General features: G+C 38.8%; 1 protein-coding gene across 1 annotated transcript; it reads right to left on the bottom strand.

Annotated features, from left to right (window-relative positions):
• Positions 1-1,712: 1,712 nt before the first annotated feature.
• On the bottom strand, positions 1,713-16,226 carry LOC143974555 (interleukin-8-like). The gene is made up of 4 exons (XM_077476083.1): positions 16,111-16,226; positions 10,260-10,395; positions 7,778-7,858; positions 1,713-4,853 (listed from the first exon to the last, which is right to left on the bottom strand). Exons 1-4 carry the CDS (start codon positions 16,175-16,177, stop codon positions 4,775-4,777), a joined length of 363 nt encoding a protein of 120 aa, XP_077332209.1. The 5' UTR covers positions 16,178-16,226; the 3' UTR covers positions 1,713-4,774.
• Between the last annotated feature and the right edge of the window lie 1,668 nt (positions 16,227-17,894).

Here is a 17,894-nt window from a genome sequence, read left to right as displayed (position 1 = left end):
CCGAGGAGTGGATTTAACTACTAAAGGAGTCAAGATGGATATATGACTTAAACAACCCTCATGTTTTCCTGGTCTGAATGAGGCTCCCAGCTTTAAAAGATTTTAGATAACTATAAGTGATCCTGAGAGTCCAGTAGCAGTATGGACTGTGACCAAAACATTTGGATGAATTTTTTGTCAATATTTTGGGGTTATATTCTGGCCTAGACTCATTTTGAAAAGATCTTTACTCTTTGAGAAATAATGTCATACTTATGTATTATTATGTATGATGAGATTGATGTGATGATATGATGAGCTTATGTATGATGAGACTGGGATATGACTAGAACATATGGATTGATGTTGTACATTCATTCTATCTACTTGTATATGGGGTTTAACCGGAATGGTTGGATGGATTTTCCACTCATGTGTTGGGGTCATAGTTTGAACTAGATTAATTTATAAATGGATATGCAAACTCCTGTTTTATATATTTTTTGAAACAATGTTATATTTTTTGTTCAATGTCCTTTGCGGTACTCACTTATATGTATATGGTTTGTATTTCAGCCATGATCCCTGGTAGTATAAATGGAGTTCCCCTGTCTCATTTGCCTTATGCCTTATGTTTGGGCATGCCAATTATTCATCTATATTGCCGCAAGGTTACAGTTGGTGAGAAAGGGGGGGTGCCCCCCGGGAAGACTTCATGATGGCAGCATTCACTCCAATATGGTCACCCAATAAGCCTTCTCCAAGATGTCTCTCCCCCCAAGGCTTATTAAAGATGGTGGCGGTAGTTTATTTAGTACTATGCACGCCTAAAAAATCCCTCATCCAACTAAAGGATATTTAATAGTATAGGTTATTTGTTTGCCTTATTATTCCATAAGCAATCTTATCTTTCAAAATCTGCCATGCTTGTGTTGTTGTTTCCTAGATTTGCCTATACTGAGATCTTTAGTCTCTGATCACTTGGTAAGGATTCACTTTTCAAAACATTTTTGTTTTTATCTTATTTTATTTTTTGGTATGAGAATGTAATTACTAATAAAAGTCGCCACAAGATTTGGTCTATATAATAATGGAAGAATAATAGTATTTGTTTTGATAGTACAGCTTGAGTTTGAACTGGACATACTGGGTCTAATGGTAGACACTAAACACTAACTTTTTCAGTTACACTTTTTACACTCTACAGAGTTACAGGAATTAGTGTTTTTCCACTACCAGGTATAATAAAAAAGTGTTACCATGATTTGAAAAGAGTATCAGTACCATACATATATGGGTATGTTAAATATGAGATTAACATTGGCAGGAACAGATAACACTACATGCTTGACGTCGGTTTTAAAAGATTACATTTTTGTAAAATTGCAAAGGTAAGTTAACAATGTCAGAACATTTCATTAGTAGGCTTAGGGTGTCTAAAAGAGTGCTTGGTTTAATATTGTGGTGGTTGTATACTATAATTATATGCTATCAGTAGACTATTGTCTGCTTATAAATATATCAACAGACAATAAAATGAACTATGCTGCTCCCTGATTGCATTTAGATATATTTTTCAGGTATTCACAATCACAAATATATCAGATAAATGTAAGCATGTAGTGACAAAAGTAGACTGGAATAATAACACAGATTAGTTAACATTATAGGGTTTGTTAACATTCACTCCGAAGCACTGCAAACTGAAGAAGAAAAAAGAATCCAAACTGAACTAAAACATTGTAAAACAAATTTTATTTAGCTCTAAAACTCCTGCTCATCCAATTTTGTGGGGTAAGGAGACATTTAATTAGAAACAAGATAAGATCACAAGAAAGAGTGATTGACTTTACTGAATTTGTGTGTACATACAGGACTGAGGCAGGTATGCACATGCATCTGTCAAACACAAGCAAGTGCACCATGTTCTTCAATAAGTGTAAGGCATCACTGCGGTGAGGTCCAGAGCGATAGGAATTTAATGAAAATAGTGAAGGGCCGGCATGACAGAGTGAGAAGGGGAGGTAATGAAGGGGTTAAGGAAGTTAAAGTTGTAGAAGCAGGAAAAAGAGGATTGGCTGGGAAAATCAGGAAAGGAGGGGTCTAATAGTTTACCTAAAGGGGAGGCGGGGCTCTTGGGCATTATTGTAAGGTCAGCAGGTGAAGAAGCAGGCAGTTTCCCACCCATCCTCCCTATGTGTTGTCTGTTTGTTTTTCTTTCTTTGCAGGTGTGTGGTATAAACAGGAAAGTCATGGCAGCTGATCGAATGGAGGCAGTTTGGTCTGTGATGATGTAAGAAAATTACTTAGGAAGTATGGGGGACTCATCGGTGGTATGTGCCCCTCTGGTGAGTTCCAGCTAAAGTGGTTGTAAACCCTTACAAACCACTTTGACCTACAGGTAAGCCTAGATTAAGACCTGTAGGTCTAAGAAATATCTGCTAAACCTACATGGTTTAGGAGATATTTGCTGAAAGACAGGCACCGCTGTCTAGGCCTTATGATGGCAAAAGTGCAGCAGTGGAACATGTTTTGGAATTTTTGGGGTTACCGTCATAGACCAACAGGCCTGAGGACTGTTTATTTTGGTTTCAACTGTTGATGTAAAGAATGTTATTTGAATAAGTGTTTGTTAATAAAAAGGCTGCTATGGCCATTTGTACTCCATTTAATTTCTGGTCTCGTTAATCTAGGTAATGAGAAGGGGTGGGGTGAGTACTTATGGTCGAGCAGGAAAAAGGAAAGTTGGGGACATCTGATCTACACTGGTCATGTATTGCTGAAGATCAACTGCCCAGCAAGCATGTTTATGGCATTGGTATATAAGGCCGGAGGAGTCAGAGATGGACTTTCAGATTATGCAGAGTGAGAAAAAAGTGTTGTTTTAAGAACCACACACAAATGCCATTATTACAAAATCATAATTTTTGAAAGTGATCCTTCAGTTGATAAGCTAGGTCTAAATGTTAAACATTATACAGTGTATTAGTACATCTGAAAAAAAAGACATTAACTACTACAGCACCTTTTCTTTGCACCATCAGTGTACAAAACTATTTATAATAATTTCTGACAATTGCCCTGAAATAAACACACGTCCCGACCTTAATATGTTCCTATAACTAGAAAGCTGTAAAGTCAATTGCCTCCCAAACTGATTATGTAATAAGTAATCTTGATCCTGCAACTTTAGAGCAGCTTGTCTAAGCTGTTACCATATTTTACAGTTCCTTTCAGCTTTTTACTTGGAGCTGCTCTTTTTACTTGGAGCTGCTATAATAAGCCATGTTATGCAATGACATACTCTAATTATTGACCTTACACTTTACTCATGAAGCTAGCAGATTAGCAGCTTCTGAGAGCATGCATTTTATTTTAACAAACTTGAAATTCAACCCTATCAAGATACATTGATATAAAATTCTGTATAAATGTACATTCACAGTATCTCATATTAAATTCACATTTCTTGGATATATATATATATATTTCAAAACCCTGTTTGTTAGTATTTAAAAATTGTGTGTTTACCCTGTCGCTTCTAGTGTTAAAAGTGTTATAATAGTCTAAAGGTTGGATGAAAAGCTTAATGTATATTGTTAATTTGAATACACAGTATAAAGGAAATGGAGTGGAGAAAATAAGCCCTTGTGGATTTGTCCAATAATTTTTTTTTTTTTTGCATATATTTTTTTGCATATTAATTTATCACAGGGGTAAGGGGCATGGCAGGGGTGTATCCTTTACCTATATACATGCACTGAAATGTGGCCCTCTTTCCCATCTTAGAAAGTTGGAAGTTAAAGCGGAGGTCCACCCTAAAATGGACCTCCGCTCATCGGAATCCCCCCCCCTCCGGCGCCACAATTGGCACCTTTCAGGGGGGAGGGGGGTGCAGTTACCTGGATAATCCAGGTAACTGCACCCACTTCTGGGATAGCTGTCTGTGGAAAGGGGTGTAGATTACGCCCCTTTCCGCAACTGCCCGCCCCTTTGCGCAAGTGCCCCGCTGCCTGCTGGGAAACACACAGTTCCCAGAGGCAGCGGGGACCGTCTGGATTGCGCCGCGCGGCTCGCGCATGCGCAGTAGGGAACCGGGAAATGAAGCCGAAAGGCTCCATTTCCTGATTCCCATACATAAGATGGCGGCGGCAGCACCCGAGTGTCGATCTAGAGATCGGCTTCGGGTGCCGACATCGCGGGCGCGCTGGACAGGTAAGTGTCACCATTTGAAAAGTCAGCAGCTGCAGTATTTGTAGCTGCTGACTTTAAAAAAAAAAAAAAAAAAACGCGGAGTCCCGGCGGACTCCCGCTTTAAGTTGTGCCTGCTTATTCAACTTCCCTTTTTAGATCTACACATATATTTACCCAGAAATAAATTATTGTACAAATATCTTTAACATAATTTTTTGTAAAAAATATTTTTTTTTGTTTTAGCATTAAATACATTTAAATGCAGTTTTCATATAAAGTTTGTATATGAATAAAATCAGAAAGGACTCCACCAGTCCACCTGAATAAAATGACAATGTTTGTTTCATCTTCAGTTAAAACCAACTACTTATGGCCTTGCCTACACTATTTGGACTATATAACCCCTACTCATAGGTTGCTACAAGTAAGAATTTATACCGCCTGAAACATGTAAACTCAAAGATGGATTGCTGGCTTTTACTTAGGAGGGCATAAAGTTGTCATTTTAATTCAAGCTGGAGTAATGGTAATATTTTTTTTATGCTTTTATACATGACTGTGCACTTGAAGAGGTTGCCCTACACCTCACTGTAAGCAGTGATCACACATTGTAGTTTGAATATGGAGTTTCCATGGTTGTTTGTCCATTTTCTTGCTTCCCCTGCTTCTGTTTCACAACCCTGTCAAACAGAATAAAATATATATTAAAGGCAATGCTTTGTGTCACCCTAAATCCAATTTAGAGCTGCCCATAAACATTTTGTTGTTGATGGAAATAAACTGATTCATAATTGTTCATAATTGTGCCATAATTGTTATATGGTTTTCTCATGCATCCTTGTATGTTTATATGTCATATGTTATAGAGTCAGAGGCAGGCTTATATTCCGATTGTCTGACTACCCTACACTCTAATAAAGATAACCTGTCATTTATATACAAAATCAAGCCTGCAGCATCCCTTGAATGAAAAGAAAGCTGTATGCTTACCTCTCCAGTAGGTACCAAGAAAAATCTTTTTTTCCTTTGAGAAATTACCAGCAGCATTGCTTTTTGACACTTCTGGGTGTGTCAGATAGCTTGTTTGCCACAGGGGACAATGGTTACTCCTTCTGGCCACTTTGAGACTACAGTACACTGTAATAACGTAGTGGTCAGCAGGAGATACAACAAGGCCGGGGGGGACGACATGCTATCTGACACACCCAGAAGTGTCAGATAGCCACAGCATTTGGACAGCAGCAGCGACAATAACTGTGGAGGAGACCAAAGATTTGACACATCGCTTGCCACACCATATTTTTTCACTGGATGCTGCAGACTGGATTTTTTTTACAAGTTATAGGGTTGCTTTAAGGTATTTCCCTTTCCTATTAAAATAGATTATTGTATTACATGAAGATCAATAGATGTGAGCTCCAACTCTTTGTGGAATAAATAATGATATTATTGCTATTATACTTGTTTAAAAGTTTCCATTTCAAAAATACTTTGTTCCTAATTTTGACACCGAATCATTACATGGGTTGAAAGGGCTAAGGTAAAGGTCTTTATAATATTCGGGGGAAAAGTAAATCACGTAACATGAATCTAGCGCAAATCTGTTAAAGTAACAGAGAAAACATTCCTTGATGCACCTTATGCCGCGTACACACGAGCGGACTGTATGGCGTACTTAGTCCGTCATACAATCCGACGGACAGTCCGTCATACTTTCGACTGAACGGGCTTGACCACACACGGATGCACAAACAGTCCGTCGAAAGCTTGCGCGATGACGTGTACAGCACGTACGACGGGACTAGAAATAGGAAGTCCAATACACAGCAAAGCACCCTTCCGCCGTGTAAATCCTTTCTGGGCATGCGCCATTCTTAGTCCGTCGAACTAGCCTACTGACGAGCGGATTGTCCGTTGAAACCAAAGTACGACGGACAGAATTTCGAAAAATCCGAAATACTTAGTACGCCAGACTGCACGCTAAAAAAGTCCGCTGAAGCCCACACACGAGCGGACTGTCCGCTGAAATGTGTTTCGACGGACTAAGTACACCATACAGTCCGCCCGTGTGTACGCGGCATTACAAAACATCTTCTCAGATCTACATAATCAAATAGTACCTTTGACAACCTAAATGCCAGTAGATAGTCTATCTAAAGCTAAATCTAAAGCTAAAACATTTATATAGTATAAGGGAAGTTAAAACCCCTGTTTGTTGACCTCTAAAGTGAGGTACGTCAGCTGTCACTGGAACATGTTTCCCTATTGAAAGATTTTCCTCTCATCCAATTGCCTCTTAGGGGATCAAGAAGCAATTTTTCCCCTGCTGTAGCAAATTGGTTCATCCTCTGCTGGGGTTTTTTTTCCCTCCGGAGGATTAACTGTGGGTATAGAGTTGTGTATATAGGATTGTATGATATATATTTTTTTTTAGGATTTTTTCTCCCCCCTTTTTTCCCCCCTTTTATTGGTTAAACTAAATGGACTTGTGTCTTTTTTAAACCAGACTAACTATGTAACTATGAGATTTACAGCCCCCTCACACAGGACGGGCTCTGTTGGAGTCCCCCTGCTCAGTGAGGAATCTTTTCACTGATCCCAGCTGAGCAAGCGCATGTCTGGTCCATGTCCGCTCTGCTTATGCAAAACAATAAACACTATTGGGGGAAAAAAAAAGATTTCCCTATATTCTGGTTTTGGGGACAAGTCAAAATTTTGGATTTTTCCATCCAGGGATGGTCCGGATGCTCGAGTCGAACGCAAGTTCGACTTGAACATCGGGTGTTCGCCTGTTCGCCGAATAGTGAACAATTTGGGGTGTTGGTGGCAAATTCGAAAGTCGCGCAACACCCTTTAAAAGTCTATATGAGAAATTGAAAGTGCTAATTTGGAAGGCTTATATGCATGGTATTGTCATAAAAGTGTTTGGGGACCTGGGTCCTACCCCAGGGGACATGTATCAATGCAAAAAAAAGTTTTAAAAACTGAATTTTTTTCTGGAGCAGTGATTTTAATAATGCTTAAAGTGAAACAATAAAATTGTAATATTCCTTAAAATTTTGTACCTGGGGGTTGTCTAAAATATGCCTGTAAAGTGGCACATGTTTCCCATGTTTAGAACAGTCTGACAGCAAAATTACATTTCTAAAGTAAAAAAAGTAATTTAAAATGACTCGCGGCTATAATGAATTGCCGGTCTGGGAATACACATAAAAGTTCATTGATAAAAAAGGCGTGGGATTCCCCCACAGGGGAACCCCGAACTAAAATTTAAAAGAATAAAATGCGTGGGAGGGCACTGGGCCCTTCAGGTCTGGTATGGATATTAAGGGGAACCCCGTGCCAATTTTTTTTTAGAAATTGGCGTGGGGTCCCCCCAAAAATCCATACCAGACCCTTATCTGAGCACGCAACCTGGCAGGCCGCAGGAAAAGAGGGGGGAGAGAGCACCCCCTCCTGAACCGTACCAGGTAACATGCCCTGGCTTATGTCAGTTGTTAAATGAAAAATACTTTTCAGTTACTGTGGAATGTTATACCTTTAAGTATAACTACAATTGACCATTTTCTATGAATTGAATGAATATCTAAGCAGACAAACTTACTGGTACAGCTTGGGTAGAAGAACAGAAAACCACCTTGCTTTTGGATCAATACATACTTGATTGTCATTCTTTAGTGTTATTCTGGAAGAAGAATACAGGTTTTCTGTAACTGCAGTTATTAATTAAAGCTGAAGTTTAATCTGTTTTATAATTTTGCCTTCTCATGTCCCTCCCTTCCCCCATCATCAACAGGTTAGTGAACTTTTCAAATAAAACATTTCCTATTAATTGCATTGCTTTAGACCCAGTGATACCATCACAGGATCTCTAGGCATCTCTATGCAATGCAGGCAGATTATGACTGATGGGAGGGTCTGTACATAGATAGCTTCCTCAAAACAGCAGACTGTCCTAGGTATCACCCACATATAAGGCTGAGCTGAAAGAACTGAAATCCAATGAATGGAATGAGCAATGCAGGGACATAATGCTGGGGCGAAAAGCGCTAGATGATGCTAAATATCCTCCAGGCACTGTGAGAAATTCACAGTGTACAGTTAAATCAGATTAAGCATTTTTTCTTATCCTGCACTAAATGGGGTATAGTGTTTTAGTGAATATAAGATACTATTTTATGAAATATAAAATAGTTCTTAATGAGAAAGATGCAGATTGCATGATGATGCAGTATTTTCTGCGTGTTTAGCACTGTGTCTGTGTTCTCTAGATAGCAATGGTGCTCATATTTAGAGTACAAGGGATGGAGAGGTATCACCCATAGCAACCAAATCCCAACTGTTTTTTTTTATTATTTAGAAAATTAAATCAAGCATTTGATACGCTGGTTTGGGCTAAATTCCAGGAGGAGCAAATAAACACAAATAAATTAATACATTCTCAAATGTATTTTTTTATATGCAGGCAATGTATTTACCTAACTTAACCTGGTAAAAAGCAGAGTTAGGACTGGGAGAGGTAGATGAAGCACACAGAGCCAATCTGTTGGCCTACAGTTCTGGTGTACTAACAAGGCTGATAGGAGGAGAGAACAAGGTGACAGAGAGATAAGTTTATCGGTCTGCTGCTTATTCTCCGTGACTGTCCAGTTATAGACTTGGTGTGCGGAGGTGACCTATAAGTGTTACCTAAATGCAACAGAGAAAAACAGAGAAAAACAGTCTCTTGCCAGACAGGGCTGTGCTATGTGGCAAAGCTGTGTAAATCTCAGGATTGCATGGACAAAAATACAAATCCTTTGGCAGGTAAGACAACCTCTCTATATGCATTTCATAGGTGCGTTTTACTGTTTATACAAAAAAGGAGCTGCGCTAAATGTATCACTGCACACTAATTCAACCAAAAATATAAATGTGCTGCAAAAATTCAAAGAAATGGAAATCATGACAGTATGATATAAAGTGAATTATCAAAACTTACTTGTGAAATAAAGGCTATTAGTGATACAGATATCAAAAAGACAATTTCACAAACGTATTAAATCGTGTGCCTAAGAAAAAAGTCCGCACATAATAGTGATCACGTGTGATAGTGTAAAATCAAAACATAGAAAAAACAAAGTCCATATAAAGATCTGTGACTTTTCAATGATGGTGTAGCGCCTAATCCTCCACAAAAAGTGACATGTGAAAAACCTCCCTCACAAAGACACACTGCCGCTTACCAGAACAAGGTGGTCCCTTACTACAGGGGGCCACACCAAGCAGATGGCTGTAACCCTAGCCTGAGAAACTTCTGGCACACAGGGAACCCCTCAGCCTCAATTAGGATGGTCCGCAGATGGGAAAGCTCAAACACGTAGCAAATTCCCCATAAAGTAAATAAAACCTTGCATAGCGTAAAAACTTCAGCATAAAACGCGAGCCGGCCGGCCTTGCTAACAGCCCGTGGCTTCCGGGACTATGCATGTAGCGGTGACGTCAGTACAACGCTCCTCCTCCCGGGGACTTTTTTCTTAGTCACGCGATTTATTACGTTTGTGAAATTGTCTTTTTGATATCTCTATCACTAATAGCGTTTATTTCACTAATAAGTATTGATAATTCACTTTACATCATACTGTCATGATTTAAATTTCTTTGAATTTTTGTAGCACATTTATATTTTTGGTTGAATTAGTGTGCAGTGATACATTTAGCGCAGCTCCTTTTTTGTATATTTGTGTTCGTGACGTATAACATCTTGAGCCGCAGCTTGAAATTTCATCAAATAGTGCAGTATATTTTTCTAGTGTGTTTTACTGTTTTCCTGGCGTTCATCTTTCATTTTTTTTCCTTCTTTGGTTTTTGGCTTTAGTGGCGTGGGCTTAACTGAAGATAACATTTTAGGAGTATAATAAATGTATGCCATTATTAGGGAATATGTTTGGACTGTAAAGCATCAATGAAAATGACTGATCCAACTAGCAGGCTAGTGGACAATCTTCTGCTGTAACCACCAACCCCATGATCTCTTTCTTCACCAATGAAGCATGATACAGTCTACCAAATCAGAAACAAACAAGGTACTTATCTGTACCACTTACATAATTTCCACCTTTGTACAATAAGATCTTTTTGGAATGATTTCAAGCTTCTTAATCAAGTTTTTGTTTATATGGGTTGTTCTTAGTTTACGGCAATGACATCTCTCACTTGGCATATGCGGTTCTACATGTAGGCCTGCAATAATAATTAAGTACAAAAGTGCTGTTATTTTTGCCTTTAACATGACTTGGAATAGACAACTTTGCAGACTAGTCACAGCATCACATTAGCACAAATCAAATTAATGATATTAGCACATAAAGGAAGTAAAAAGAAAATAATTACTGCGCCACCCAGCTCGCTAACCGTAACTGCTGGCACTGCAATTAGAATGGAAACTTGAATACTTACCTCTCTGTAATTTTCCTTTCCTGGTGCCTATCCATGGCAGCATACACATGCATATGCTACCATGAAGGCACCAGCAAAGTAGCTTTTAGACAAATCACACCTGCAGTTGGTAAATCTGTTGCATGAAAATTGCTGGGGGGGGGGGAGTTTAAAATGCAATACTTGGATTGAGCATGCATCTGCAAAATAAATGATTAACAAAACACATAAAACATAGACATTTGCTACAAATTTTATTGGTCAACAAAACAGGACTTGGAAAAGGGCAAGATAAGCAAAAAACACATGTATGTTACTTTGAGACACCAACAGAATATGGTTTTGAGGTCTGACCATTTTGCAGAGGAAATTAACAGGAGTTAAATGGACTGCGCCCACAAACGGACAGTCTCTTAAGGATTTAAACATTTAGTAGTCTGTAACAGCTTGAGGAAGATTTAGCAAAATAATGCAGCACAGACAATTAAATCATAGTGAAACTAACAACCTACAAACAACACAGATTGACAACATCAAAAAAATTTCAGTGAAAAATATCCCCCCCCCCCCCCAAAAAAAAGTAAAAAATATTTGCTCTAAAATCCATCTGTTTTGCAAAGATATAAACTAAATACGAAGACAAAATACACGTTATAAACTCTATAAGGACACTCTAATGTACTCACTTGCCTGACACACACACACATACACACGCACACTCTTTATACAGCTAAAATAGCCTAAGAGCCTTTACATGCTGAGTTTGGATCGTCACACTTTCTGTATGTTGGTTCTTGGAATGTTTGGATGGTGAATCCGCACTCACATAATTCACATGCTGGTTCCTGTGACATTAAAGACCCCATAATTTTTGCTTATTTGGCTCCTTGCTGCTGGCAGGTAGCCCACACCATTTGGTAAGAGTATCCTATTACCATCCTTGGTGGCGGTTGCACGTTGGATGGTGAATTTTCCCCTGCTGAGCGCACACTCTTATTGGTGATCTTCATTTTGAAGTCTGAAGATCCACTTTGCACTTTTCAAATCATTTCTTCACCCTTATCTATTTTAGACTTTTTTTACCTGTCCCTCGATACAGTTTAACCTCCCTATCGGTAATCCCGAGTGTGGTTCGGGGGGAATTTTCCTTACCAAAAGTGGTAACCCCGAGCCACACTTGGGATTACATCACAGGATCCAGGCAAAGTTACTTACCTTGTCCCCAGGATCCTGCGATGTCTCTCCAATGTATGTGCAGGCTGAAACCTCCACTCGATTTATCACTGTGCTGGTCTCCATTCCCTGCGAGTATCGTGACGCACGGGGACAGAGCCCAGCACCAGATTCAAATAGTGCAAAAAGCATAATACATACAGTACACTGTAATCTTACAGATTACATTACTGTATCAAATAACTTCACCTCCCTTTTGTCCCTAGTGCTTTGTCCAGTGCCCTGTATGCAGTTTTATATTATATATACTGTTCTTTTTGCTTGGGACATGAGAATGTCCATAGCAACCAAAAAGTGGGTCTTTACGTCAAAAGCGGTTTTAGACCAGCTAAAAAACAATGATAGTAAATTTGAATCACTTGTGGAGCGCTAGTGATTTGTGGGTAAATTTGGCATCAGACACTGAAAGTAACGACAGCAACAATTCTGCAACTGAGCAAATTTCAGTATTTTTGATTTGATTATGCTATTGAATACATTTTATTATTATTATATTATGATTTGTTATAATTATTTATAGTTATTTATTATATTATCATTTATGATTTTGTGTTTCAAACTTTATCATACCTGGGATGTCTACTAGACTCTTGAACAAATTTAAGTGAGTTATTCCTAAGAATTACAGGCCTACAATATAAAAGGCCAAATTTCTGTGCAAAACAATGTACTGCTTTCAGCATCAAACATCAGACATAATCATGCCACCAGGAAGGTTGATGGACACTATGCTTTTTAACATGTTTATTTTTGCTTTGTAGTTGCAAATTGAAACTACATGTGCATAATTTATGTGTAATTTTGCATTGCCACTTTATTGTTGATATTTTTATATACCGGTATTTTATCAATTACTTAGCGCTGCACTTTAAATCCCTCCATACTAAAGGAAGTGCCAGTCAAAAGTCAAACCTCTGTTATAAACTCTCCAGGGGCATCAGCTAATGGTTTGTTTTTCTGTGGAAACCACTACAGAATGTATTGCTGCTAATTAAATGCATAGGATGAAATGTTCTTCACATTGCTAACAGTATATCAAATTCTGAGGCATATGTAATGGATAATGTTGCCGTCTAATACATAAAGCAGCCTTTCTCAACTTATTTAACATGGAAGAACCCTTAAAATAACTTTCAGACGACCCCTGCTAATAATTACTACTTTACAGCTCACAGGACATTAGTGTGATGGTCACTGGGCAGAATGCTGCTTACATTTGAGGTAAGTAGTTGGAAACCCCCCTTAATATAGCTGAACTGATAACTGGTGTCAGTGGTTACTTATCAGAAATTGATCATTTATCAAGGAACCCCTAGCAAACTCTGGAGGAACCTTAGGGTTTCATAAAGTTTGAGAAAGGCTGGAGTGATATTGTGTTGATCAATGAGTGTTAACACAATTTGTAAATCACACAGCTCAAACTCTGGATTTTGAAAATGGCAAACTAATACCTTACAATGAACCAGTGCTTTTAAGTATCTTAAACCCTACTCCAGATAAACAATTAAAAATCTCCCATGCAGTGGGGCTGAGTGGAGAGTAGGAGCACATTTGCTTACCTGATTCTCTGCTTCTCTGGTAGGCAGTGCCTCCCCATACTCCAGTGGTGGATTATGCCTTGATATCCTCAAGTCCAATGCAGGGCTATGGACAGTCCTAATGATGTCAGGACTTTAGACTACTGCAGCGTGGGGGAGAAGACAATATGGGAACCGGTCTAGTAGTGTGGAGTATCAGGTAAGTAAATCTTTCTTTTTTTTTCCATGCCCCCCCCTACACCTAAAGAGCAGTTAAGCCCTGCAGTGTGAGCGCAGCTCTACGACAAGGGAGAATTTTCAAGTTTCCTGGGCTTTTAAGTGAACCTGTTTTCTGCTTTGCCCATGGACGGAAAAAAAGCAACAGGTTCCCTTAATTCCTGGCAACTTGCTTGCTTGCTTGCCGATCAGTACAGCCGTGTAGAGTAAGAAAAATAGTGCCCTGAATAAATTCAGGTCATAGTAGTAGTCAGAGCTTACACAGGGTTGACTGTCACCCTGTGCTCAGGGTGATAGCAAATGCTGCAATGATCAACAAGCACAGGCACTGTTACATGGTACAGGTGAACTGCATTCATCTCCATACTCAATAGTAATGGGTAACTATGTGCTGACGGATTGGGCTTTAATGCAAACCTGTGAATTACCTTTCTTGGGTGAACCACACGCTTCCTTCAAGCAATTCTCTCAGCAGTAAAGTCCACCTATGCTTTTTACAATGACCTGTCCTCTTTTTTTTTGTTCACTAATAATTTGAAGACAACAGTGGCAAGACAACAGACAAAATAAGACATTATATACAATATGTGGCAACAGAATATAAAGAAGAAAGGGAAACACAGAGGGAACAAAAGTAAAATGAGCTCTGTAATTGGTGGTAGAATTGCATATGTTTTCTATTGATAAAATTTAAATCTTTTCCAAATACCTTAAATTGTACAGGCATAACGCTCTCATCAGTAAAGTCCACTTATGCTTTTTACAATGACCCGTCCTATTTTTTCACCAATAATTTGGCAAAAAGCATATTGCAATGTTGGCAGGTCATGACAAAAATAAAAACTGAATGGGATTGGAAAGAAAAAAGAGAAAAAGAAAAAAAACGGAGGGAGTACAAAAATATTTCATAAATACAAAAGAGAAAAAGTTAATCATGAAATAAAAAGCAAGAGAACAGACAAAATAAGGCATTATATTCAACAAGTGGCAATGGAATATAAAGAAGAAAGGGAAAAAACATGGGGAACAACAGCAAAATGAGCTCTGTAATTGACGGTAGAAATGCATATGTTTTCGATTGACAAAATGTAAATCTTTTCCAAACACCCTATCTTGTACAGGCATAATGTATTTTAACCACTTTCAGACCGGACCAATTTGCTGGTCAAAGACCAGACCACTTTTTGCGATTCGGCACTGCATCGCTTTAACTGACAATTGTGCGGTCATGCGACGTGGCTCCCAAACAAAATTGACATCCTTTTTTCCCCACAAATAGAGCTTTCTTTTGGTGGTATTTGATCACCCCTGCGGTTTTTATTTTTTGCGCTATAAACAAAAATAGAGCGACAATTTTTAAAAAATGCATTATTTTTTACTTTTTGTTATAATAAATATCCCCCAAAAATATATAAAAAAACTTTTTTTCCCTCAGTTTAGGCCGATACGTATTCTTCTACATATTTTTGGTAAAAAAAATCGCAATAAGCGATTATTGATTGGTTTGCGCAAAAGTTATAGCGTTTACAAAATAGGGATAGTTTTATAGCATTTTTATTAATAATTTTTTATTATTTTTTTTTACTAGTAATGGCGGCGATCAGCGATTTTTATTGTGACTGCGACATTGTGGGGGACCATCGGACATTTTTGACACATTTTTGAGACCATTGTCATTTATACAGTAATCACTGCTATATAAATGCAGTGAATCCTGTGTAAATGACACTGGCAGTGAAGGGGTTAACCAGTGGGTGGCAGTGTAGGGGTTAAGTGTTCCTAGGGGTGTGTTACTAACTGTGGGGGGGTTGGGCTTTCATTTAGTGAACACTGATCTCTGCTCCAATCACATGGAGCAGAGATCAGCGTCACTAGTTTACTCGGCATTTCCTCCATTCGGCCGCTCCGTGAGACGATCGCAGGGATGCCCGCGGCGATCGAGTCCGCGGGTCCCGCGACCGGACTCACGGGGGTCCCGACCAGCGCGGGAGCACGCCGCCGGCGGCGCGCTCCCGATGGCAGGGGGGCATTGAATATTGGACGTGCCTGTACGCCAATATGCCTGCCCGTGCCATTCTGTTGACGTACATCGTCGTGCGCTGGTCGGGAAGTGGTTAAGCAGCTACACTTACAGTGGAACTCCAGCCAATACTTTTTTTTTAATTTGGATAGTATAAGAAAGAATTAAGATCCCAAGTACAATTTCCCTTCATTTTTCCGGTAACAGTGGACAGACAGTGGTCATCAAGACAGAATGTGAAGAATAATCTCCCTAATGGAGACACCAACAGTAATAAAAAAACATAATAGACTTTCTAATCCTTCCCCCACTTCTCTTGAGGAAAAAAATATATATTTTGGTTAGTCACATTTCAATGCCAAAAAATCCACAGCACATAATACATCTCTTTAAACAATATACTATATAACAACTTTATACTACTGCTTGAGTTTACATTTCTCTAATGCTAAAATATATTTTCTGAATGTTGAGTTCATAGAAAACTAAAAGCAAAAGTCTTTAAGAACTCACCTTCTATAACCTCGGCTATCACAAAAAATCCCAGCACACATACTGCAACAAGACTCTTTAGATGCATTTTGCTGTGGATGAACTTCTGCAAGGTAAATCAGTTTTGCCGTTTCCTGCCTCTGTTATTTTCTGGCTTAAAGTCCCTCTATTTATTTATCAAAAAAAGGGAAGTTTGCACATAAAGGAGTAGTTATGCAAATTTCTGAATCGTGTATATTTGAGAAAAAAAGCTTACAATAGCTGTTCCATTATCTGTCTATTTAGCTACATATTTAAATTCCATTAGCATTTTTTAGCACAACTAGCACAACTTTAATCTACAAAACAAAGTTTGAAAAATACAGTCAATTACTCAAATAATTTCATTTAGGATTATATAGGATAACAATATTTGCTTCATATTTTTATGTTGCTGCTAGACATATGTTGGGTATAACTGTCCTATAACTGTAAACTTCTAAGAACACCCAACTCCATTCAAAACTTTTGATTTTGTTTTCAATAGAGCAAAAAAAGGCTCAATGTAACAGCAATGATGGTAAAATATTCCTTTAAGTACATAATTTGAATACAACACTTAATGAAGCAATTCCAAAACCAAATTACTGACTGCTCAAAAAAAGGAAAATGAAAACGGTTGAAGGGAATGCTTTTGGTGCATAATGGGTTTATTAAATATAATGGAATCAGCTGAGACTTCCCTATAAAAAATACAATACTGTATATTACAAATACTGTACGAATATGTACAGTATCTCACAAAAGTGAGTATACCCCTCACATTTTTGTAAATATTTTATTATATCTTTTCATGTGCACTGGAGAAATGTCACTTTGCTACAATGTAAAGTAGTGAGTGTACAGCTTTGTATAACAGTGTAAATTTGATGTCCCCTCAAAATAACTCAACACACAGCCATTAATGTCCAAACTGCTGGACACAAAAGTGAATACACCCCTAAGTGAAAATGTCCAAGCTGAGCCCAATTAGCCATTTTCCCTCCCAGTGCCATGTGACTTGTTAGTGTTACAAGGTCTCAGGTGTGAATGGGGAGCATGTGTGTTAAATTTGGTGTTATCACTCTCACTCTCTCATACTGGTCACTGGAAGTTCAACATGGCACCTTATGGCATAGAACTCTCTGAGGATCTGAAAAAAAAAATGAATTATTGCTCTACATCAAGATGGCCTAAGCTTTACGAATATTGTCAAGACCCTGAAACTGAGCTGCAGCACGGTGGCCAAGACCATACAGTGGTTTAACAGGACAGGTTCCACTCAGAACAGGCCTCGCCATGGTCGACCAAAGAGGTTGAGTGCACATGCTCAGCATCATATCCAGAGGCTGTCTTTGGTAAATAGATGTATGAGTGCTGCCAGCATTGCTGCAGAGGTTGAAAGAGTGGGGGGTCAGCCTGTCAGTGCTCAGAACATATGCTGCACACTGCATCAAAAAGATCTGCACGGCTGTTGTCCCAGAAGAAAGCCTCTTCTAAAGATGATGCACAAGAAAGCCTACAAACAGTTTGCTGAAGACAAGCAGACTACGGTCATGGATTACTGGAACCATGTCCTATGGTCTGATGAGACCAAGATAAACTTATTTGGTTCAGATGGTGTCAAGCGTGTGTGGCAGCAACCAGGTGAGGAGCACAAAGACAAGTGTGTGTTGCCTACAGTCAAGTATGGTGGTGAGGGTGTCATGGTCTGGGGCTGCATGAGTTCTTCCAGCACTGGGGAACTACAGTTCATTGAGGGAACCATGAATGCTAACATGTACTGT

This window comes from Lithobates pipiens, unplaced genomic scaffold, assembly GCF_037356315.1.
Source record: "Lithobates pipiens isolate NorthernLeopardFrog02 unplaced genomic scaffold, aLitPip1_a1.2 Scaffold_13, whole genome shotgun sequence".
NCBI lineage: Eukaryota > Metazoa > Chordata > Amphibia > Anura > Ranidae > Lithobates > Lithobates pipiens.
The sequence above is the reverse complement of the archived record's forward strand: the minus strand, read 5'-3'. Positions and strand labels throughout refer to the sequence as shown.

Coding starts and splice junctions, on each gene's coding strand:
- LOC143974555 (XM_077476083.1), bottom strand. CDS start 16,177: ATGCATCTAAAGAGTCTTGTTGCAGTATGTGTGCTGGGATTTTTTGTG. Junction 10,396..16,110: donor GATAGCCGAGGTTATAGAAG/GTGAGTTCTTAA, acceptor TTATTATTGCAG/GCCTACATGTAGAACCGCAT. Junction 7,859..10,259: donor TGTACAAAGGTGGAAATTAT/GTAAGTGGTACA, acceptor TTCTTCTTCCAG/AATAACACTAAAGAATGACA.